Genomic DNA, 23,795 nt, shown 5'->3' with positions numbered 1-23,795 from the left:
GAGAGCTTTGGCGCTCTGGAGGGGCCCACCCAGGGGAGCCCTTGCTCGTGCAGAGTGGCCACGCCAGCTCCCCAGCACGGATGATTAGACTCCACACCCGTAGGACTCGGCTCTTCCCTCTAGGAGGCATTTCCCATGTATTTTAGAAGGCGAAGCAAGAGATTGCAAAGTCTGACCTTCGCTCTTTATGCCCTGCTGGTGTGAACAAATCAGGCTGGCGTCCTCGTACTTGGGGTCGTGAATGATATAGTCAAAAGGCATCTTCCTGAACAGCTCCACGTCCGGCCAGGGGTCGCCGAGCTGGAGGTAATGCCAATCTGCTTCTCCTCGGAGGTCTACAGGGCGTGGAGGCACAGAGAAGCAACAGGACATCACACTTAGTTTAAAGGAAACACGGTCATTTATCCAGGCCGGGTGACCCACAGGGACACTCGGAAGCCAGGAGTTACGTCTAGTGTTAGCCACAAAGGACGCCCAGGCACCATTCTGTGACTGAGCAAAATGACTACCCAGGAAAGATGAAGGCACCCCACCCAGGCCCTGAGGGCGTCTGATCTTGGCCTGAAATTCCAGCTACACAGCAAGAGAAAGGCACCAAGTCACTTGAGAAACGGATGCCAGGCGAGGCCAGCCCCGATCTCCCTGGAGAACTCACCGCTGTTGATCTCCTCCTCGTCATAGACGTCCACCTCCGTCAGCCGGATGAGCATCCGGGACAGGATGCTGAGGAACTGCAGGTAGGCGCCCGTCTTCCCGATCTGGAAAGGGTGAGACTAGTCAGCCTCGGCACCCCCGCCCCGTGCGGTGAGTGGGCTGCAGCCTGAGCCGGACGCCCTGGCGCGCCCCAGCCTCTTCTCTGCACAGGGGGCGCCTAATCCACACGAGAAGCTGGTAGTGCAGTCGGGGGCCGGGATAGGCACCAGAGAGGAGTGGCAGGACGACAGGGACCTCGGCCCAGGGCCGCCTGGTCCTCCCTCACGGCGAGGGCACCTCGGTTCTGAAGCTGCTAGAAATCAGACTTGATCACAAGCTGAAGAACGTGCTTCAAAACTGATGGGCCAATAGAGACATCACTCTCCAGCCTTACACGCCGCAAGCTATTCCTTGTATCGATCGCTCTGTCCACGACCCAACTCACTGTGCTGGACACGGCTCGCCGGCACCGCGGCTCCCTCCCCGGGTCAGAAGGAGAAAGGAGGCTCCTGTCTGCCTCCTCTCTCGCCCTGCAGCAGCGTCTCCTGCGCTCAGCCCAGCCCCGGCCGGCGCCCTCAGTGAGCTCATCTTAGTCACATGCGTTAAACACACTGTGTGTCGCCCCAGAGCCCTCCGATCACCCCCATTTCAGTAACAGTTACTCTTGCAACATGTGTCCAGGCTCTTAGCTCAGTGCCTAGTTCAAGTGAACAGTTAACAAATGCTGATGAGCGGGAATCACTGACTTAAAAAAAGAAAATATGAAATATGACCAGGGCAAGCATCACTGAAAAGTATCTCTGGCTCAGAAAATAGACAACAGGTTAAAATCTGTTGTCTCTAAAGAGCTCTGGGAGCAACAGGGGGAAAGTGCAACAGTCTAAAGGAAAAAACAAGATGGAAAACCACCGTGAAAGTTCTGATGACCGAACAAAATACACTCAACCTTGCTAATAAAATTATTTTTAATGGGGCCTCCCTGGTGGCGCAGGGGGTTGGGCACAGAACTATGAGGCAATCCACGGCCTCTGCAGCACGAGTTCCATCCCCAGCCCGCCAGGGAGCAACCCACATGGCGCAGCGGACCTCTCCTGCCTCGCCCGCTGCTCCCCTCAGCAGTGTATTTTGTCAGTCTGCCTGTTCTGCTCCCCACTCTGTCTCTGGTGAATCCTCTTACCCCCTACCCCCACGCCTCTGGCCTGTATCCCAGCTCTTGAATGGATAAATCTTTAAAAAAAAAAATACTATTACTATTAATAGTAATTAATACCATTACTATTACTAATAAAACTTACTATTTTCACCTAGCTAGTGGGCAAACACTTTAAAGACTGACAGCATCTGCTTATCAGATGAGGGTGTGGAGAAAATAGAATCCCCTTTTAACAAATATCTTATTTTCCCCTAGTTTTCAAAAATTACAAAAAGCAAAATATGGTCATTTAAAGGCTGAAAAAAATGCAGATTGATAATGAAGAAGAAGGTTCATAAACTCCACCCCACTGGGAAGATTTAGTGGTTATCCTGCCAGGGATGATTTCACGCATCTCACACACGGAGACACAAATGCTGGTGTCCCCGCCCCTGGTGCCACGCTGAGCATCTGTCATTCTGCCACTTGATGTTTTGCATTTGAACATGTCACGGCCCCACGTGGGCGCACAGGGTCTGCTCACGCCGTCTGGCTGGATCCCACCACTGGGACCAGAGGCACGTAGGTCATGTCCTGTGTTTTCACACTTGCCAACAAAGTGGGCGCGCACGCTGGCCTATGTTCATGGCTCCTGTTCGGGAATCCATTTTGGGGATAGAATCCCCAACAGGCTGAGTCAAAACGGAGCAGGACTTGAATTGTGGGGGTGACAGTGTTGACAGTGATGCCAGCATTCAGCGGGGGCTCTTCATTAAGATGCGTTGCTGGGACACAGTGTGACTGTCACTCTCGGAGGACACCAAGGCAGGAAGGCTGGAGCTTGTACAGTGTCAGGGGACGTCAGAGTCAGAATTCACCTGCAGAACCATCTGGCAGCCTGCACTGTTCCAGCAAAACCCCTTCCCGGGACCCCATACCAAGCTCCAGCTCACCCCAGGGGGAACACCTGCAGATTCCTAACCTTGACAAGTAGAGCTTTGTGGTTCGGGAGAGGTCAAGAGCCAGGGGAGGGCTGGGCTGGGGAAGCAGCCCCCCAAACTCCCAGGGCAGAACTGAGGGCTGGCGTCTCACATTCAGCAAAAGCAAAGCGCACACACTGGCCAGGAGGCCCAAAGGAAAGAATACTGGATGCGCAGAATTGTCAGGTGCAGGGGTGAGACAGGGAAGCACCCCTGCCCTCCGAGTCAAAAAGGAGAACACTGAGGTCAGGGGGCAGACGGCCCCTGGCTGGGGGCAGCAGGTGCCCCTGGACCTCCACCCACCCACATGGCAGGCCCACAGAGAGTCCCCCACGGGGTTGGCCAAACATGAATCGGGATGTGGCCGGCCCCACTCCAGCCCTGTGGACACAGGGACCAGGAGTCCCTGCCCCAGGCGCACCCACCTGCGGGGGGCCACTGAGCAGCAGCCGGCGCGGGTGGAAGCTGTCCACGCGGCCCTCGGCGCGGTTGCCGTAGTCCATGTGGCTGGGTCGCGGCACCGTCCACTGGCGGTAGTACAGCGACTGCTCCGTGGACGTCATGGTCTTGCTGAGCAGGGGCCGGAAGGAGCTGGCCCACATGACCGAGTGGGAGGGCAGCAGCGAGGCGGCCTTGGGCAGGCCACTGCTGTCCGTGGACGTGACCATGTCGTACACCAGCTTGGGCAGGAAGACGACGGGCGGCTGCCGGCAGGCTTTGGTCAGGGCGCACTGCGAGGCCTGCAGGACCAGTGGGCCGGCAGCGGGCACCGTGGGTGAGGAGGACGAGCAGGCAGAGAGCTGCGAGGACGACGAGGGCACCGATGCCTGGATGCTCCTCTGGCCGGACCGGGGGCCGCAGTCAGGCTGGGGGGCCAGCCCGGGGCTGATGATGGACGGGGCCCCCCGACTTGCTCGGAACCTCTGGCGCTCCCCAGGGGCCCTGCCTTCCTCTGAAGGGCCACAGGCCACTGGCGACCTGGCCTGCTCCCCCGGAAGGGGTCCCCCTGGCTGAGCTGAAGGCTCCCTGCCGAGCGCTGAGCCTGGAGAGAAAGAAAACCTGTGAGAGACGCCGCCCCGGGGGACCCAGCGCAAAACCTGCCCGTCCCCTGCCCGGGTTCTGCAGCGCAGTGTCAGGGTCAACGCCCAAGTTAACCGTGGCTGTTTATGGAAAGCGCCCAGCCCAGGGCGACCCACGGGACACTCAGACATCGGGAGTCATGTCCGGTCCTTCCAGCCCACAAAGGATGCCAGGCACTGTCTGTGACTGAGCAGAGTGGCACCAGGGAGAGATAAAGGCAGCCCAAGGCCCTGGTTGACCCTGACCATTCCTGCGACTCCACCCCCAAGCAGGTAAAGCACAAGGTCTCTCTTGAAATAGGTAGAAATGAGTGACCTCTTCATCCTCCAAATCTCAAACAACCCCAGGCCCACCGGGCGGCCCCCGGGGACACTCACTGGACGCCTTCGAGGAGAGGGACGAGGACGCCGAGTCTCGGGAGCCGGGCCTCTCCGTCTTCACGGGGCTTCTCTTCTCCGAGGCGGAGCCTGGTTTAGAACACCCTCATGAGCGCTTCGGGCGTCCGCCCAGCTCCGCCAGCTGACAAGCTGCATTCGCACCTGTCACCCCTCCCCGGCCAGCAGCCTTCGCCCACCTGGCGGGGGCCCACCTTTGCCAGGCCTGGGGACGTGGGGGACAAGGCCCCAGGGCCTCAGTGACAAGATGGAGCACGAGGAGGGCCAGGGGCCTGCAGGCCGAGCTCCCACCCAGCCTGGGGAGGGAGGGCAAGAAGCTTCCTGGTAGAGGAGCCGCCCGCCTTGGGTCCAGGAAGGACGTGGGGATTCCTGGTGAAGCACGGGGGAGAGGAGGCCGCAGGCAGCAGGTGGAGGGCGGGGGGCATCCGCGTGGCCAGGAGGGGACATGGGCAGGGCAGAGCAGGGAGCGTGAGAAGTCGAGTGTGCTCCAGAGCATGGGGTGCCACACGGGGGCCAGAGAGTGCGAGGGGGGCAGGAGGCGACACGGGGCCATCAGGCCCGGGAGTGCGGACTTGTCCAGGGCGACAGGCAGTCACCGTCACAGTCCCGGGGGACAGAAGCAGCCCACATCTGCAGCGCGGGACTTCCCACTTCAGGGAGGTGACCCAGGCCACCCCGCGAGCAGGCGGAGGAGGGAGAGCAGGGTCTGGTCTCTGGCCCACACCCGTCTGTTCCACCACTTCCCCCCCGCGACTCTGCGTTTTGCATCAACAGGTTTTCTTCTCCTCACTGTCGACGAGGCCCAAAGCCCTGCTCTGCTATGATATCAGGCCCCACTGGGCGCATTGTGGGGTGTTAAGAGTCTGCACACGTCTCCACGGGACACCTGCTCTTCAGTCCTCCCACAGAGAGGACGTCAGAGAGGACGTCTGCCCCCAATGCGCAGCAATTCCACCAAAGATCCAGTGGAGCATGAACTCGATCAGCGTCCTGCAGTTCTTTATGAATTCTAGAACGAGGAGGAACCCAGCTGGGTGTCCAGCTTCTCACACCACCCATAAAGGGAGGAAAAGCAAAATCCGAATCCATCAAGGGATTCACCACTCCCTGCCAAGCTGTGTCCGCACAGCTCTCACCCGACCCGCGGACAGGCACGGGCCCCCAGGGCTGACAGCAGGTGGCGGCGCGGACCCCACCCGAGGGAGCCCGGGAGGCATCCAGAGGCCCCAGGTGTGCCGGGTGAGGCCCACCTTCCGTCCCTGGCTCCTCGTCCTCGTTGTCCGTGCTGCTCAGCCTGTCCGCGTCGCTCTCCAGGGCCTCGTTCCGGGAACCCTTGTCCACGGGCACCTCGCTGCTCACGAAGTAAGCGGCCAGGCCCAGCTCCTGCTCCAAGGCCGTTCGCACCAGGCAGGAGGAGTTTATCAGACGCAGGTCACAGTAGCGCAGAGACCTGGGGGGACAGGGCGTGACGTGGGGGGACGCCTCCCGCGAGGCGGTACCCCAGCACGCGCCGAGGAGACACGGGCACCCAGCACCGCTGCCTCCCGGGCTCCTGCGGATGGCAAGAGTCCAGAGCCCGGCACGGAAGGGCTCTCACTCCACGTCAGCAAAGGCCACACCAGGAAAGACATGCAAGGGCGGCAGCAGATGGCCTGCTGCCCTCCACGGGATGAGGTGAACCTCTGAGAGCCGCTGGCCACCATCCATCCAAGCGCCTGCCTTCTGGAGGCCCGGGGAGCGTCTGCTTGTCTGGGCAGTGGCCGGAGACCCCAGGAGACACCAAGCGGGCTGACGTCCGCGAGGCTGGGACGGCTCCGTGGCTGGAAGACCGGGTCCTCCCCAGCGGCGTCGACCGCCTCCCCCCGCCCCCCAGATCAACACCTCCAGAGCCAGCGGAGACCCGGCAGCCCAGACACCAGCGGAGGAGCAGCTCTGACTCCTGAGATGACGCGACCCTTTCCCGGCAGAGCGGACACGCCTCACACGCACAGCCCAGCCCCGGGTGCCCGTCGGAACGAGCACGAGCTGCCCGGGAAAAGCCGTCACGGCCACAGGCTGGAACGCCAGCGCGAAGGGCGGGTCTAAGGCTGTGGCTATCGATTGCTCCAACTACCCTCGAGTGGGGGGGCGGGCAGCAAACCGCAACCTGGTCTCAGGCTCCTCGAAGAGCCCCCCCCAGAGGTAGAGCCCCCCACGCCCCGCCCACTCACCTTGGCAAGGATTCCCCGTGCGGGTCCATCCCACTGAAGATGAGGATGCAAGGCAGGCCCTCCAGCTCCAGGTAAGTCTGAGGTCTCCACTCCGCATCCTCGATTTTTTGCCACATCTGCAGGTAATTAAAGAGTCTCAGAGCCCTGACGTGCGGTCTGGGGGAGCCCGTGCTCCCACCGGGCCAAAGCCCTTGCAACGCGGCCTTCGATTACAAGGGAAAGTTCTTTATTCTACAGATCAGCAAATAAGCACGTCCTCTGCTCCACCGGTCTCCCGGCCACGGGGAACACAGCCTGACACGTATGGGCCATTCCAGAACCACCGGCCGATGGACTGATTCCGTGGGACAAAGTCTATTCTCAACGGCGTCTAATGTTTTCCTGACCTCGCCATGGTGTGCTGTGCCCTTTCAACTTCATAATTCCGCCTCGTCAAGGCACTTTCTTTCATAGCTCCTCCTCGTTCAGGGAGTCTTTCTTTCATAACTCCCACTTGCTTATACTTGAAATGTTCAATATTAGTGAGACACAACTGCGGGCCAGGCCCTTGCTAGTTTGGGGGGCTGATCTGCAGGGCTGGCCTCTGCTCGCCACAGCCTGGGGAAGAGCCAGGTGACAGGCAGGGAACGTTGAACCTGCCTGGGGATGGGGACAACGGCAGGCATGGGGAGAAGCCCGGGTGCGGGGGGGTACAGCTTCCAGAAGGAGGAGCAGCTGAGTTCTGCAGAAGCATTAGCTAAGCGGAGGAGGGAGAGAGACTCACAGGACAAAGGGGAAGGATGTCACCGCCAGAAGTTCGTAATCAGAAGACAGGGTATTTGGGGGAGCAGCCAGGAAGCGTGTTGGTACGTGGTACCACTGCGCTGGAGGATGCTCTAGCATCCTCTAGAGTGGGGCTCTAGCCAGGTGCGGGAGGATGGCAAGGTCAGGGAACATGCAGCCGCCCTGGCTCCCTGGACCCCACACCCACCCTCCCCAGGTACCCGTCACCCTCCTGCCCTGCACTGCCCCCACCTTGAGCTGCTTCACAAAGTGCTTCCCCACGGTGATGCCCGAGCTGGGGTTGCCCAGGATGATCTCAAAGTGCTCCTCCAGGGCCAGCCGTGCCCGCACGTGGGCCAGCCGCTCGTAGGCCACGGCCGCCAGGGGCGAGCAGGGCACCCGCAGTAGGACCATGAGCCCGTGGCCACAGGGGCACTGCTTCGGGGAGTTGATGAGGTTCTGGGTGATCTCCAGCGTCTCCACCGACGTGTAGTTCTTCATCTGCGACAGGCCGCTCACGGCCATCATGGCAGCCGCGTAGTGCTGCACCAGGACGAAGGTCCTGATCACTGCACTGTGCAGCCGGGGGAACCTGCAAGACAGACAGACCACCGTGACCCCGCCCTGCTGGGAAGTGTGAGGACAGAGACCGCCGTGACCTGCGCCCAAGGCCCCTGGAGCGCTCTCAGGAGAGGGAGGTCTCTTCCAAATAACAGAACCCAGGGTGTCCACCACCTCGGCACAGGCCGCTCCCAGATGACAAACAGCGTGCCTCCTTTTGAAGCTGCTGGTTTGGAACCTGAGATGGAGCCATCCTTTGTCAGGCAGCTGGGAACAAAAGCGGAGGCTCATTGCCCCAGGGAGGCCTCCGTCAACAGCAGGTCATCAGCAGTTTAGATTTAGGGGAGTCAAAAGTTGTATGTAGATTCTTGACTGTGTGGGGGTCAGTGTCCCTGCTGCATTCGCAACATGGAGATACTAACAGCAATAGACTCAGAGAGGTGAAAGCACTAAGCAAGATAATGAAGCCAGGCCTCAGCACAAAGAACAGCACAAAATGAGCCCTCGACAGAGGACACAGAGGAGGTAAACACTGACACTAGCTATGATTGTCGCTATTGTTTCCTTTAAATCCTTTGGCGTCTTCCCTCCTTCTTTCTTGCCCTCCCTTGAGTATCAAACACACAATCCCACATGCCGGCATATTTCTGTCCATTTACACCCTTAAATTTTTCTGGAACAGCACAACAGAAATAATCACTGACCCAAAATTCAGGATGAAAAACCAATCTTTGATGGAGGGATGGAGTTGCCCCAGGAGGGAGGGGGGTGAACTCTTTCCTGGAACCCCCTGGATGCATGCATCAACCTGCACTTGACCTTGAAGCATTTTAGTAACTTGGAAGAGAGACACGTACCTTTTTCCCAGTGCAGTGACCATGGCCTCAAAGGAACTGTCGTATCTGAGCAGGGGCAGGCTGTGTCCCGAAAGTGTGGACTCAATGAATTCAGACAGCCCAAAGTACTTCTTGTTCTCGGGATATAAGTCCACTCCCTAAAACAGAGAAGTACACGGGTCATCTAAACTTTGCATTTGTGGGGCCTGAGAGGCTCCTAAGCTGGATCCACTGGATCTCGATCGTGTGACTCTACAGGTGATATTTTATGAGTTTATTCCTTCTGCAGACCCAGTACACAGAGAGTTCCACACTAAGGCTGGCAGATCCTCATCGGTCAAGACTTTGCCTTTCATTTGACCCTAGTGTCTTTGCCAAGAAGAAAACCAAGGCCTCCCTGGTGGCACAAGGGGTTAAGCACAGTACTGTGACGCTGTCTGTAGCCTCTGCAGCACGAGTTCGATCCCTGGCCAGGGAGCTACCCACATGGTGCAGCAGACGGTCTTCTCCTGCCTCACCCACTGCTCCCCTCAGCAGTGTATTTCAGTCAGTCTGCCTGTCCTGTTCCCCACTCTGTCTCTGGTGAATCCTCTCACCCCTGTACCTCTGGCCTGTACCCCAGCTCTTATATGCATAAATACATAAATCTTTTTTTAAAAAAAAAAGAAGAAAACAAGCCTTATCATTTTTTAAACATACAGCTTTCTTTGTTGAGATTGCTTCTTCACAAAATTTGAAGTTGTTTCCAGGAAGAGGCAAATCCATCATCTTGTACTCAGATGCTTTTAAAATCAGCAGGAAAAATGCACTTACCTAACCAATTCACTCACATGACAGAAAAGTCATCCCAAACCAACATCAGAGTTTCTCAAACTTCAGAACAGAGCAAAATTGGGGAGGTTGTTAAAAACACAAAGGTGTGAGCTTTATCCTCAGATAGCACAGTGATTGGTGGGAGGGCAAAGTATCGGTGGGCTGGGTCACACCCAGGTTCCCCACTTTACAGCTTCATGGCCTCAGGCAAGTGGCTCGACCCTCCTCTGCCTCATTTTCCTCATTTGCACATCAGAAATCATCCTGGCACCTGCCTCTTGTATTAGTTCATATGGAACTAATGCTAAAGCACTTCAAACTAAAGCACTTCAAAAAGAGCCTGCCTGGCTCACAGTGAGTGTCACCCAAACACTGTCACAGGTGCCCAAGTGGCTGGCTTGAAGACAGGCAGCAGCATCTTTCAAAGCTCCCCAGGTGACTCTGAGATCCTCCGAAGAAGTCTGGACTTTGATGCTTACTTATCACTTGCGTAATTAGCTAGAATGCAACCACCCAGAATTCTCAGTTCACCAGAACTGTGTGTCTTCTATCTTGATGAGCAAACTAAAATCAAACTCAGAGGTTTTCGGAGGGAGATTCTGAACCCTGTTGTTTAAAGACGCAGACTTAGGAAAGCCAGGAATGATTCTAAGGCTTCTGGACCAAACGTGACATGGTCTCAGCTGGGGAAGCCAACAACGCAGTTCAGCAAGGTTTTAAAGACCAAGACCTCTAAACCCAGCTTGTGTTGAAGATCCAAGGAGCTGGAACTGGCTTGGGCCCTGGCTCTGCTAGATTCTGCCAAACACAACCCCCCACCCAAGCTCAAGGGCCTTTCCACGCCAGCGCGGCACCCGCTTGCACTCACGTTGCTGTAGGAGGCAGGCCAGTGGATCTCGTTGTAGGGGCTGATGAGCGTGTGTTGGGTCTGCAGCGCGTAGGGGAAGGAGGTCACATGAAGGGTGACGATGTTGGGGGCCTCCTTCACCTCCCTGCAGTTGAACAATCTGTCTACCAATCCCACAGACGGGTCGCTTTGGGAATAGAGATTATGAACAGCACTACTGGTGGGGGGAAAGGGAGAAGACACAGTGAGTGGGGTTAGTGACAGTGCCCTGCCATCGTCCAGGGATGAGTAATCAGCCCCAACGGTGCCGACCAGGTAAGCACGTGGCTCCACCATGACGGTGACAGTCGGGACCCCCGGACTCCTGACTTGCCACAGGTTTGGCTTGTGACAATGTCAGCTCCCCACGGCCCAGCCCCACTAACCTCACAAGATCCCAGTGGGCGTGGTCATGGATCAGGACAAAGAGTGTGTGCGGGTTCTGGAAGGAGTTTTGCAGAAAGGACTTAAACTTGGTCTGTGCCTCGGTGTCCAGCTTCAGAACATACTGTTCCACCCTCTGCTTGGTCAGGTGCTCCTTTTCCAGGCCCAGCTCCAGCAAAACCCCTGTGACACGGGATGAGTACATCAGCATCTCTTCACCCTGCAGACATTCCTGAGCATCTTCTGGTGGCAGGTGCAGTGTGAGGCCCCAAGGCCACCTGGCACAGGCACCTTGGCAGCAGAGAGGCAGCCCCCCCCTCCCACCCCGTTCCCATAAACACTGTCTACAGCTGTCAGTGCAGGAGCTGGGCCCAGAGGCAGGCTGCTCCACCAGATGGGTGAGCTACCCCCACCCCCAGGGGCTTTGGAAGCAGCTGACCCCTGGGGTGGGGTGACTGAGGGGAAAGCAAAGTCACCTCCCACCCTGGACACCACTGGCCGAGGTGGCACCACACTCCAGGGCGAATCCTAGGAGTGAGACAATGTCTCGTGCATTTCACGGTCAATCCCTGACGGCACAGGACGTGCAACGTGCAAGCTGAGGTCAGATACCACGGCACGAGCAGGCTGCTGTCCGGAGCAGGGCAGGGTAAAAATTCAAAGCATGGTTCTGCTTTTTCAGATTCCAAAACCCAGGTCCAGTCCTACCTCCAAGCATCAGGTGTTTCAGGAGCCACAGAGCGGGGTGCTACCGCTTGCCCCGTCTACCTTCAAGGCAGAGATGCTAAAACCCCATCTGAACTATAGTGGACCCGAGCACCGGCCCCCCCAGCCCCCAGGCTGGTACCTGAGTGCCAGACGTGGAAGAGGGTCTGTTGGTAGGTCACCTCTGAGGGAGGGATGCAAATCAGGAAGTCGACCTTCTCGAAGGAGCCCAAGTCCAGGTTCTGGGTGCTGGAGTCGGCGATGGAGCACACGTGGGAGAGGAGCTTCTGGGCCACAGCCAGCTGGAAGGGCCGCAGACAGCGGGACTCCAGGCTGGAACCTGGAACCAGAGTGCCCGTGACCTTGGTGAGCACCCGTGACCTTGGTGAGGTGCTTAAGGGCAGAAGCCACCGCCCTGGACCTCTGCTGGGGAAACAAACAGGGACCCCCAGACTAACTGCGCCAGGGGCCAGGGACCCAAGGAAGGATGACATGTCCAGTGCTGCACTGGGTGCCCCCCACACCCAGCTCCACACGCCTTTCCTACTGTAATGCAAGTGCATGAACCAAGGAGCTGTGGTCGACTCTGCTGGACAAGCACAGTGTCCCAGGGAAGCAGCTGCTGAGACGGCTTTGGAGGAAGCTGCGAGTTCTCCGTTAGGGAAGAGCATCACAGCCTTCTGGAACTCAGTACGAGCAAGATATTTCAACAACACGTTGAGGCTGGACAGCACAGAGAAGTGCACCCGTGCAGGAAGAGCTTGCAAATGTGTACTCAGGAAGAAATGTGATGTTATCATTAAGGACTAAAATTAAAGTGAGAAATTAGGTCTACTTGGGGGAGCAGGGGAGACCCAAATTCTGCAGGTGCCTCCGGCGTGGCATCCTCGGGAGATGCTGCCTCACAGCCCAGACCCCGGCCACCAGCAGCTGCACCTCTCCCGTGGCCAGCAGGGCCCCCCAGCTCCGTATCACCACTCACTTGTGCATGCAGGTGCCCCACCGACATCCAGGGGTGCTGACTTGGCGACAGAGGAAGCAGTAAGTGAGGAAGAAATGTGGCCTTGATTTTCCTGATGAAATTTGTCCAGCAAAATGTCAATGTCCCCCTCTGGCCAAAACAGAGAGAATGACAGTTGGGTTTTCCATCCCAGTGGAGTCCAGCAAACATCTAGGGGACACCTGCGTATCAGGCACTGTCCCAGTTGGGGGGTGGAGTTATCAGGGAGGCCACAGCTGGGGAAGGGAGGCAGACGCGCTGGAGTAAGGCACACCCTGACCAAGAGGTGTCCCCACAGAAGAAGGACGGGCCCAACCCATTCTGGAGGGGAGGAGCCCCAGCCCGAGAGGGGTTGGGGCGAGGGGGAGGGTCCCGAGGGACAAGAAGCCAGGGGGAGCACAGAGCACAAGGGCACAGGAGGAGGGAGGTGGACAGGGCAGAGAGGTAGACAGGAACAGGCACTAGGCTATGTGAGCCCCCAAAAGACAGAAGCCACAAAGCCCCCACCCAGGTAACCGACAGCCAGAGCAGGGAGACGGCCAGAGGCCACGGCGCTGACAGGCCGGAAACACCACGGCCGGCCAGAGCCACACCAGGCACCCCACGCCGGGCACCCCACGCCGGGCGCCCCAGGGCTGGGCAGAGATGCCGTGTCTTGCGACAGGCCTACCTGGGCAGAGGGTGCTGAAAAAGGCCCCCAGCGAGTCCACCTTCCCTGTAACCAGCTCATAATTGACTTCCTTCTGGTACTCCGCTGGGGTGAGGAGGCTCTCAGACAGAATCCGGGCTTGGTATTTCCCTGGAAAACAAAGGACAACTTTCACGAGATCCCTGCGTGTAGAATCAGCAGGTGAGCCCCAGGACGGGGCCCAGTCCGTGCCTCTCCAGCCCGAGTCCAGCAGCAGGCCTGGCCAGGAGCAGGTGTCCAGGCCACGAGGAGTAGAGGAAACCGGGAAAGGCTTCGGGCGTGACGTGACTCGCCCTCCTGGCCGGGCAAGCAGCCGCGAGCCCTAGTCCTCCAGGGCCGGTTCCTCCTGAGGAGCCCGCCAGCAGCAGCGACGTCATGGACGCTGTAAGGATTAACAGGGCGCCTCTCACAAAGTGCCCGGCCCAGCGCCTGACCAAAGTCGCGTCTACACTCGCTGCTTCACTCATTCTCTCGAGCCAGCCATGGTGCTCGGCCCGCCACCCCGATGGCTGTCGGCGCCCCGAGCCGTCCTGACACAAGGGGGGCCAGTTGCCGGCCCTCGGGCCACTCAAACATCAGGGCCCCATCCCACCCCCCAACAGGCACCCCCGGTCTCCTGCACTGACGCGCCCTCCCCTCCCCGAGCCCCGGTTACTAGTCCTCAGGCCTCCTCTTGCACCCTGCACCTCCAGGAAGTCATGGGGTGCACCCCTTGGCTGCTGAACCCCCCAGATGCCGACTCCTCTCTTACTCTGCAGACGCAGCCCCTGCCCTGCCTTGCGGGTGTTCACGTCCCACCGCTGCCCTCCAGGGCCCGGGGCCAGGCCAGCCGCTCACAGAGCACTCGGCTCCAGCACCGTCTCCCGCCCGCCCCGCGCACACGGCTACGGGAAGGTTAACACCAAACGGACGCGTCTGTGGTTCTTCCCATGGCACATGCGTGACCCCAGCTGCACAAGCCCAGTCCTCGGGGTGGCCGCGCGGCCCCTGCCCTTCTCGGCAGTGCCCAGGCCCGCCGCAAGCCCTGAGGGCGCCACTTCAAAGCACACCCGCTCGGGCCACTCCCTCCACCAGCCTCACCACCCCCAGTCCCGGCCTTTGCCCGGCCACCCTGCCGTCCAGCATGTCCCACGTGCCATCACAGCCTTGGGGCGCTCTGCCGCCAGCCCCCATGTCGGCATCATTTCCTTCCTCTTCGCAACCAGGTCCAGCTCTCGGGAGAGCGTCCCCAACCCCCTTCTCCAACCTGCCCACTGCGACGCCGCTGAGCTGGTGTCGGCCCCCAGGCCAGAGGCAGGCGCCAGGAAACCAGACACACCCCTTGATCCCCGGCCCAGGGAGCACACACTGAGGCTCCCGTCGTGTTTCTAGAATTACTTTGCTCATCGCCTCTGAACTCACGCGGCACGAGGGGTCGCTGTTTCCTATCTCCAGAGGAGCTGAAGAGACGGAGGCCGGAGCCCCTGCAACAACACACCGTGGGCTCGGGCAGCGGCTCTGCGGGTCCTGCCCGACTTGGCCGCCCCCATCTCTGTCCTGCGTTCCCAGAGGCAGGACTGACCGGAGCCCACAACCCAGGGACGTGTGTTAGCGCTCGCACAGGCTACTGCAGCCGTGACCCAGCGCCCTTAGAGGCAGAGAGGGCAGGTGCCAAGGCGGGCGGCGAGGCCAGCGAGGCCTCCCTCCAGCTGGACCGGGCGCACCACCGCCCGCCGCCCACCGCCCGCCGCCCGCTCACCCGTGACGGCGATGCAGGAGTCGATGGCCGCGTTCCGGCAGGCACAGATGATCACCACGTAGTTGGTCTTGGCCAGCTTGCCCTCGACGAGCAGCCGGAACATCTCGGAGAGGCCCTCGGCCAGGGAGTAGGTGCACTCGATGATGTACACGCTGTCGTTGCAGGAGCTGGCGGCCAGGCCGGCCAGCCAGGGCAGCTGCGCGGAGGTGACAGGCGCCACGGCGCCGGGCGCGGGCGGGAAGGGCTGCGGCGGCGCCTGCTGGTACTGCCGGATCTCGGTCAGGTGCGACTCGCGCCAGGAGCGCAGGAAGATCCGCTCCAGGTCCTCCATCAGCGGCACCTGGTCAGCCGCTGCCGGCGGCGACAAGCAGACGGGCATCAGCGGCCGCCCCCACGCACCCCCTCGGTCCCACCGCGGTCCGCACAAAAACACTGGCCATCGTGGGGCAAGGCCGGCAGCTCGTTCAGAGATAATGTCTAAGCTATTCACGGGAACTCGGGAACTCGGTAGTGCAGACGGCGGGGAAGTAAAGAGGGGGAGGCAGGAGCCACACGGGCCTGCAGGCGAGCCCACTTCTCAGGAGGCAGCGCAAGTGCAGGGTGACTGGGGTGCGGGGGAGGCGGGTAGGGGATGCTGGCCTGTCTCTGGGGCCCGGAGCAAGTGTGGATGCTTGCGCTGGGAAGCCCCGGAGGACTCAGAGCCCGGAGGAGAGGCAGAGGGTGCCCTGGGGCAGGGCAGGCCGCGGCAGAGCGTGACCAGCTGGACTCAGGATGGAGCAGGGCTTCCAGGACGGGTGGGTGGGGTCGGGAGGGAGGGAGCCAGAGCCGGCAGCTCCTGTCCAGCCCAGCAGCACCGTCCAGGCACCGCCCCTTCCCTGGCTGCTCATCTGCGCCTCCTCCATCCCAGAAGGTCTCCAGTCCATAATCACCTCCAGGGGACCTCCCAGCCCCCAGCTTTAACACAGGTGACGGAGCTGAGCTCCCCCCATCTACACCTAGACCTTCCCTGCGCTCTTATCAGCACAGCCCTCAGCTCAGTCCTGCGGGCATCTCCACCTCAAAATTGCTCAGAACTTTTGCTCACCCTTCCACTCCACTGCCAACCTGCTTGCCACAGCCCTGGCCTCCCTCAGGCACCTGCATCCTCCCTCCAAGTACACCCCACATCTCTCTCATGGGACCCCAGCAGCCCCAGCCACACCCACCTCTCGCTGGGATGGCCCCACCCCACCCCACAGCGCAGCCAAAGGGGTCTCCTGAACGAAATCGCCCACTGCTGTGGACAGACCCGTGCCCCACCCACCCCCGTGTGGAACCCCCAGCGTGACGGTACTTGGAGATGGCCCTTTAAAGAGGGGACGGTGGCTCCATGAGGCCTGAGGGTGGGCCCTTGAGCCTGTGTCCACCTGAGAGGAGGTGGGCCCAGAGCACTCTCACTCCGCAGCCTCCCAGGACCTGGCCCTGCTCCCTCAGCCCCACACCCTCACTGTCCACCCCCAAGGCCCACCCGAAGCTCAAGGCTGTTTCTTCGCACCACCCAGGTCTCTGCTCAAATGTCACGTCTCATGACCCCAACTGTGACCTGTGCCAGCCCCAGGGCCCATGCGCCACCTGCTGACTTCCTGCCTGCTCCTTCCTTCCCCTCCTTCTGGCAGACAAAGACCTGGAGGCAGAGTATTTTACAGCCTGCTGAGCCCTGCCAAGCCTGGTGGGGTCATTTGGAATGATCTGGAAGGTGCTGATGTTCCATAAGCCCTTCCAGGCCATTGGGCATCGACCAGGCCTAGGAAGCCATGAGCACCCCCAGTCCACTCCCACTAGCCAGGGCTGTGTGCCTGCAGGCTCGGGGGTGGTGGCCACCTGGCCGGCGAGGCTGTCACCCCTCCCACCCACGTGTCATGGTTTTTCTCCCCGCAGGAGGGACGAGGGGGGCTCACCCAGCTGGACGAGATAGTAGACGGTCAGCAGGAGCTGCATCTCCTCGGAGATGGGCTGGATGGTGGCGGCCCCGCACTGCTCGTAGGCCCTGGAGATGGACTGAGAGTTCTGGTAGCAGGTGTACAGGAGGGGGCTCACCACCACGTCGCTGAGGTTCCCGCAGAGGTAAGGGAAGTTCCCGTGGCCTGCGGCAGGGGACAGCAGCTGCTCGGCCTTGGCACAACAGCTGCCCCCACACGGCTCAGAATGCCAGGCTGCTGCAGTTGCAGGCAACCTGCATGGGGTACCTCTCCCTCCCAAGGGCTCCCGGGGGCTAGTGCGCCTGCGTGGCCAGGTGAGGACAGGACAAACCCCCAGCCAGGCTCCGGCCACAAGGGTGGGTGGGGCTGGCTCCTGATCCTCATGCTGAGCACCAGGCACAGCAGCTCAGTGAGGCAGAGCGAGCGAGTGGACGAAAGAACAGGTGAACCGGCCAATGATGTCACGGCATAGGAGCCCCTCGCTCGGGCCGTGGCGGAGGTTGTGATGACCTCTGCCAGCCCCAGAGCCGGCTTGGGGGCTGACCTGCCATGGTGTGCCCAGCTTCTTCACAGCCCGGGGTTCCCCAGGAGGACAACCTCGGCCTTGGCCCAGGATGCCGTCTCCCTGGATGCCGTCTGCCTGTTCCATGGGCCGCACTTGCCTTTAAAGATCACTGGCTTGGCCTTGCAGATCTGCAGCAAGTTGTCAGGAACAGACACTGGTTCTCCAGAGGCCACAACGGGAAAGGCGACCGAGGCTGGTCCCACCAAGCCGACCTGCGGCACGCAGGACACACCTGCACTCTCTGGGGACACGCGTGGAGGACATGTCAGACGAGGCATCCAGCTCCGGCAGACCGGAGCTCAGGTCGGCCACAAATCTGCTGCAACTTGATCTTTACCCTCCACCCCCGCGGGAGCACCCAGTCCTGGAGCCAGGGGCTTCTAGGGTTGAAAGCATCTTTCAGAGCCCTTGGTCCCATCTTCCCTTCAACAGTCCAGCCACTGACAGGCCCCCCTTAAATCCCTCTGGAAGGACGGATGCGCCACTGTGAGGGACCCGGCTATGTTCAGCAGCAGATCATTCTAACAAGCAAGAAGAGATCCTTTCCTTAGACCAGTCAGGTCTGCTCCCCAGGACGTCCTCATCAACACGTACGCACGCACAGATGCAGGTGCACACACGCAGCAGGTGCACACACGAGAACACAAACAAGCGCGTGTGCACCCGGCACCACCATCCCAGTTCTGGATTTGGGGTGAGGCTGTTGCCACTTACCATACTTAGCTCTGGTGCCACCACCCTGGGGGTAGCCCCCCTCCGCAGCTGATGGAGATTCTGGAGACCACCCCTTGTGGCGCTTTTTGGGCGGCCCGGAGCTGGGTAAGATACCTAGACGACATTCAGACACGGATCAGGCCCTCGTCGGGAGGAGCTTCCATGAAACGCGCCCTGAAGGAACCATCCTGCCAATTTTTGTAAATGCTTCACCCCAAAGCCGCGCAAGTGTCTGCACTTTCTATCACTGAGCCTTACTTAGTTCCTTCAACTTGAAAATGTAACAATAAATTCTACTCTGAAGGTGGTTTAATCAGAAGGAAAAAGAAAAGACATGAAGCTTGGAGCAGTACCCAGCACAGAGCTTGGGCCCAAAAATGGCAGCCCCCAAGACCACCACCACGGTCCCTGCACCTTCCAGTGTGTTAGTGTGCGTTTCTCCAGACTCAAAGCAGGTGGATTCCACCCACCAGCACCGTGTGACCAGCTGGGGGCAGCACCGGTCCACGGTACCTGCTCCCGCCCAGCCCTGAAAGCTGATTTCAGGCTAGAAGGATCCAGGGGAACAGGAGCTGGTGGCCGCTGCTGCAGAGTCACCCCCTTCCATGCTAGACCCCAGTGTGTGTGTGACTCACCCTACAGCCATGGATTATTCAACATATCAAGCATTAATTGCCAGTTTTTTTTACCAATCAGACACAAAGATCCCCTACTTTAGGACGACACGTTACTCTCAGCTGGGAAACTTTCAAAACTCCCCATGTCTGCACGCAACTTCACCCCCAGTAAGCGGGACCCTGGTGCCCCCAGCTCAGGGGTCTCTGCTCCAAGCGGGCAGAGTGGGAGCCCAGAGCACTGGCAGGGTCAGTGCCCCACTGGGCTCACTTGCTGAATCAGGTCTCTGGAAAGGGGAGTAAGAAACTGGGTAGCTCAAGTGCAAAGCAGCTCGAGAGTGACCACTTCACAGTCTACAAAGGAACTGAAAATGGTTTCCACCTCTTGAGACTGAAGCCAAGTACAGTTAAGTGAGTAGAAAGTCAAGACGGAAAGTTTATTTGCCCCGAGGACTCCTGGCCCCAAACAAGCAGCTCGGCCCTGTTGGGGAGCCCCCGCGGAGCCCCCAGAGCCTGAGGCCAGTGCTCTGAGCAGCGTGTTAAATGATCAGAGGGGCGGGACGGGAGTGGACTGGGGCACCAGGGAAAGCGAGTCCTCACTGTCTGAAGTGGATTCTGAGCTCATGGACTCTCCCAAGATGGTGCCCCAGGGTGCCAATGTGCAGCTATTCCTGTGTCCTCTGGTGGGGGCAGGACGGGAGCTTGGAGCGAGAAGATTCCTCACCGGTCAGCCCATTCACGGCAGGGAATCCCCAGCCCGTGACCACCGGACACAGCCGGCACGGCTCTGCAAGCCCAGCAGGGGGCAGCATGGCTCTGCTGGAAACCAGGGAGCCAGGGACCGGCTCCCCACAACTCCCATGCCCTACCCCACCTCTCCTTATGCTCGATATGGATTCAGAAGTGGAATTCTTACTCGCAATCAAGGGTTTGCTTAGCCAGATTTGTCCAAGACCCCCCTGACTCAGGAGACAGAGTCAGGGATTCATTTCTGTCGGCTTCTCATAACCACATTTCCCTCATTTATCCGAAGCTGAGAGCCCTCCTGCTGCGCAGCCAGAGTGTGGCACCAGCTCCCTCTGCATCTGGGCATCAGAGCCCCATGGGGCCCCACCCACCTGGCCCCACACCCCTCCCACGCCACTGGGGCCCAGGACTCTGGCCCACCCCCCAGAAGACAGCCCCAGGACAGTGCTACCTAACGCCGAGGGCCGAGGCACGGCGGACAGGCTGTTCCTTGCCAGCTGCTGGTGCTTCGGGGAGTCTTTGCCATTGAAAACAGCTGGAGCCATGGCCGCGCTCAGCGAGGGGTGGTCAGAGGCCGGGCCTGGGGGCAGAGGGTGGGAGAGAGGGCAGGGTCAGTGCATGCAGCGAGGCCGGCGGGCAGCGGCTCCTTGTCTTCTGTTGGGGCAGACCAGCTTTCCTCTGACAGTCCCAACGGGCGAGACTCCCGGTGATTCTGCCCAAGGAGAAGGCCTCCCCCCACGCATGCGAGTGCACACGTGCAGGTAAAGGGACATGAGAGGCTAGTGAGGGCCCTAGACGCCAGGAGTGCCCCTGAAGCTGTCCTGTCTTCCATCTACCTCCTCCTGCACCCCCCGAGTTCAGGTGTGCATCACACACGCTCGGATCGCAGGTAGGCGGGCAGTGCCTGGTCCAGGCTGCTCACAGGCCGGGGGCTGTGGGACTTTCTGGGGTGGTTGGCCACGCACTGTCGAAGTCCCCCATACCAGCCAGAATGGTCTGGAAGGCACCACAGAGTTGGGAATAGTACAAAACATTTCTTGCAGGTGAGGGGATGAGCGTGGGCCTGAAGCCAGATGTCCTATGTCTGAACCCAGTTCTGCTGCTCACTCGCTGTGCGACCTTACCTAACCTACTTAACCTGTCTGGGCCTCACTGTTCTCACCCACAGAAGCAGGGGCCAGAGAGAACCACTGTGGGGGGTGATACGGGTGCGCAGAAGCCAAAAGCACAGGACGATGCCTGGCAGGGAGGGGCTGTCACCACATTTCATTCTGACAGTCACCCCGACAACCAGACAGGTGTCCTCCAGCTTTACTGACAAGGAAGCACATTCAACGAGCTGCCCCCAAACACAGGAGAAAGAAGCAGCCCTGGACCCTGCAGCCAGGTGCCCTGATGACGAAGGTGGTGACTGTGCAGGGGCCACGCGTCACCGTCCCAGGTGGCCCAGAGCAGTGAGGCAGTGAGGAAGGGCAGGACCCACTCAGAAAGGGAGAACATGCGCAAGGAGGCACAGCCTCTGCACATGGGTGTGATGTGCCAGCTGCAGCCCCTCTGGGCAGGGGGAGTGAAACCCCAGCCTTCCAGAGTTCTGGAGAAAGAAGGCTGCTCTGGACTTTGAGGACAGCTGCCAAGCTTAGCACGCGCAGGGCGCTAACCACAGGCTCCAGCAATACCTTCTATCGATTCCCGACTCCACCATACAGTGGGAGATCTCAGATAAGGACCGGCAGCAACCGGGGTCTCGACTTCACAGTGGTGAAGCAGGGTAAGGAGGCCTGCTGGTGGGTGGTGCCAGCATCTGACGGGGCAAGCGCGGAGCCAGGCACACAGAGCACATGATAAATGGTGCCGCTGCCTGCCCTCCAGGCTTTCTGTTTCAACACAGACCTTGAGCCCCTCACAGAGCAAGTTCCATGCTGCGAAATGGGGTACGGTGGAGTCCTAGCCCCCATCTCATCCACAAGGGATCACAGTATGGAGTAAACACAATACGAAAGCAGAACGTCTTTCCAAATTAAAAATACAGTATTTCCACGGAGTTGAAAATGACAACGTGAAATGCAGAGGTAACGCAGACGAAGAAAACACACAAAGCACGCCCCCTGCTAGTCTTGCAGAAGATCTGGCAGCAGTCGCGCCCCACCAGTGACATGCCCCGCCCATGACTTAGTACCTCCAGAGCTTCCCCACCACCTCACCTGCCTGCTGGGCTCCCACTGCGATGCTGGGATTGGTCCCAGGAGTGGGCTCACTGGAGAAGGCAGCCAGAGGCCCTGGGCTCTCCAGTGGCGGGAAGAGAGAGCTGGGACAGGTGCTGGCGGAGGTCTGCCGGCTTCTGAACTCTACCGGGACAAAATGCACGCGTGAAAACCAGTACGTGACCGTCAACCACAGTAACTCGATTTCTCAGACTGGAGCTTGTCCTACGGGAGAGCTAGATGCATAGAAAACCATGATGGTGCCAGTGCCATCCAGGCCTTGCTTCTGTAGACAGCGGGCACGTGGGGGGCAGAAGGGGTGTGAGAACCCCCTAGGGCCTCATGCCAGGAATGGGGCATCGGTCAGCCTGATGGCCAGCTCTGTCAGGAGAGGGAGCATTCTGAAATGAGCATTTGGGAAAAAGAGAAAACAGATTACACAAATGAGTCATCAATGATTCCAAGGGAAGAACCGAGTATTGCTCAAAGGTCTGAGCTGCGAGGTACTTGCTCACAGCAGGAGACAATGACTCAGCTAACCCCACAGGTGAAAAGCCACTGCCTCCCAGGGCGTAGGAAATGACCGGCGCGCGGTAGGGGCTCCAGCAGCAGTATTTGTGAAAAGACAAGGAGAGAAGGAAAAGAGTAATAGCATTGGTGGAGTAGGGCGCACCTAGAGCCAGCCTCTCCTGAAGTCCTTCCTTCTCCTCACAGAACCCACCGGGGCGTTCCAGGTGATCCGAAGTGGGCCAACTCAAATAACTGAGGGACCAAAGGCTGGTTCCCCCGGTCATCGTGCTGACGACCTCCTAGGACATGTCCCTCCACCACCAGTCAAGCCCCAAGGGGGTGGAGGGCAGCCCTGTTCTAAAGGCGCTGCCCATCACTCCTTCAAGGACTGGTCTCTCTGCTGGTCTCTCTGTTCCTGGTTAACAGGGCTGAGGGCGGGTAGGGCGGGCACTGCTCAAGCCAGGCTTCCTTCAAGGCAGGACGTCTCGGCCTTGGCACGGCCCACCTCACCCATCCAGGGCCGCCCGCGTCCCGTGGGGCGAGTAGCCACATCGCCAGCCTCCGTCCACTGGTCGGCACTGCTCAGCCGGGACCAGGAGAACTGGCTCCTGACAGGGCCCTTGGTCCCAAATACTTGCCCCAGGAAAGGGAGGGTGGGGGGATCTAGCGCTGAAAAGCGATGCAATCAGGGCGAGAGTGACCTCACAAACTAGTAGTACACAGAGGTCCTTCCATTCCACGGGGCTGACCTTCTGCAGAGTGGTGTCCCCCCCCCCAGAGTGGATGGCACCCTCCCCACTTGGAAGACACCCACTTCACATCCCCCCATACACATAACACCCCTGCACGGACACAGCCCTTCACACACGCCCCCTTCTCTCTCTCACACGCACACGGGAGCCGAGCCGCTCACCCGAGCCCTTCCAACAGATGAGGGGCCCTTGCATGAGCGCCCCCTGGGCGTTGCGGACCAGGTAACACTTGAGGTGCTTCTGCTTCTTGGGCTGGGCGGTCAGCTTCAGGTTGATGTGGTTGGAAAACTCGGTGAAGTAGCAGAAGCCCTTCTTCCCGCAGCCCACGCAGTTCCCGGAGAAACCTGGAGGGCGAGCGCGCACGTGAGCCCTGGCCCGGCTGCCGTCCTGCTCCCGGGAGGGCCTGGGATTGGTCCTCTTGAGCAAGTAGCAGTAAGTAAAGGAAGGAGGCGATTTTCAGCCTCCGGTCTCTCCCCTGGCATCTCCCGTGACACAGTGAGCCCACGGCAGCCTCTCCACAGAGTGAGAGCAGGAGGAGGGCGGGACCCGACCCTGCGTCATCGGGATTTAGCATAATTCTTGGCATAAAAGTCATTCACTAAACATTGTTGCCCATAAAAAATAAATCATACATAAATATCTGCATCTATATCTATAGATCACGCACAGCTGATGAAAACACTGACTCGGGCTGTGCCACCCAGCGGAGAATCTCCAGCGTCCCCGACCGGCTCAGGGGTCACGATGACCTTGACTGGAGTGGAAGGACAAAGACTTAGTCACGGAAGACTGAACCTGCCTCAGGGCACATTTTAAAACCTTCACTGGAGAGAACTTTACAGGCCAGAACTGTCGGGTTTAAGTGTCTACA

General features: G+C 59.5%; 1 protein-coding gene across 6 annotated transcripts in view; it reads right to left on the bottom strand.

The window, feature by feature from the left end:
• Positions 1 to 23,795, bottom strand: part of GREB1 (growth regulating estrogen receptor binding 1) — a gene marked incomplete at both ends in the record, with an annotated part of 48,344 nt that overhangs the window by 13,341 nt on the left and 11,208 nt on the right. For 2 of the 6 annotated variants that reach the window (XM_084234381.1, XM_084234382.1), the window contains 20 exons: positions 177 to 335; positions 656 to 758; positions 3,231 to 3,847; positions 4,263 to 4,352; positions 5,531 to 5,730; positions 6,491 to 6,606; positions 7,505 to 7,844; positions 8,671 to 8,807; positions 10,331 to 10,526; positions 10,735 to 10,915; positions 11,580 to 11,770; positions 12,413 to 12,548; positions 13,108 to 13,236; positions 14,864 to 15,214; positions 16,801 to 16,986; positions 17,484 to 17,627; positions 18,101 to 18,214; positions 19,913 to 20,041; positions 21,663 to 21,806; positions 23,086 to 23,268. In XM_084234381.1, coding sequence (XP_084090507.1) covers positions 177 to 335; positions 656 to 758; positions 3,231 to 3,847; positions 4,263 to 4,352; positions 5,531 to 5,730; positions 6,491 to 6,606; positions 7,505 to 7,844; positions 8,671 to 8,807; positions 10,331 to 10,526; positions 10,735 to 10,915; positions 11,580 to 11,770; positions 12,413 to 12,548; positions 13,108 to 13,236; positions 14,864 to 15,214; positions 16,801 to 16,986; positions 17,484 to 17,627; positions 18,101 to 18,214; positions 19,913 to 20,041; positions 21,663 to 21,806; positions 23,086 to 23,268 — 3,846 coding nt within the window. Of the gene's footprint in view, positions 1 to 176; positions 336 to 655; positions 759 to 3,230; positions 3,865 to 4,238; positions 4,368 to 5,530; positions 5,731 to 6,490; positions 6,607 to 7,504; positions 7,845 to 8,670; positions 8,808 to 10,330; positions 10,527 to 10,734; positions 10,916 to 11,579; positions 11,771 to 12,412; positions 12,549 to 13,107; positions 13,237 to 14,863; positions 15,215 to 16,800; positions 16,987 to 17,483; positions 17,628 to 18,100; positions 18,215 to 19,912; positions 20,042 to 21,662; positions 21,807 to 23,085; positions 23,269 to 23,795 lie in introns of all 6 variants that reach the window. The other 4 variants (XM_084234380.1, XM_084234383.1, XM_084234379.1 and 1 more) reach the window with 4 other exon arrangements.

Source organism: Talpa europaea (genome assembly GCF_964194135.1).
Source record: "Talpa europaea genome assembly, chromosome: 6".
Lineage (NCBI taxonomy): Eukaryota > Metazoa > Chordata > Mammalia > Eulipotyphla > Talpidae > Talpa > Talpa europaea.
This window is presented reverse-complemented; position numbering and strand designations above follow the sequence as displayed.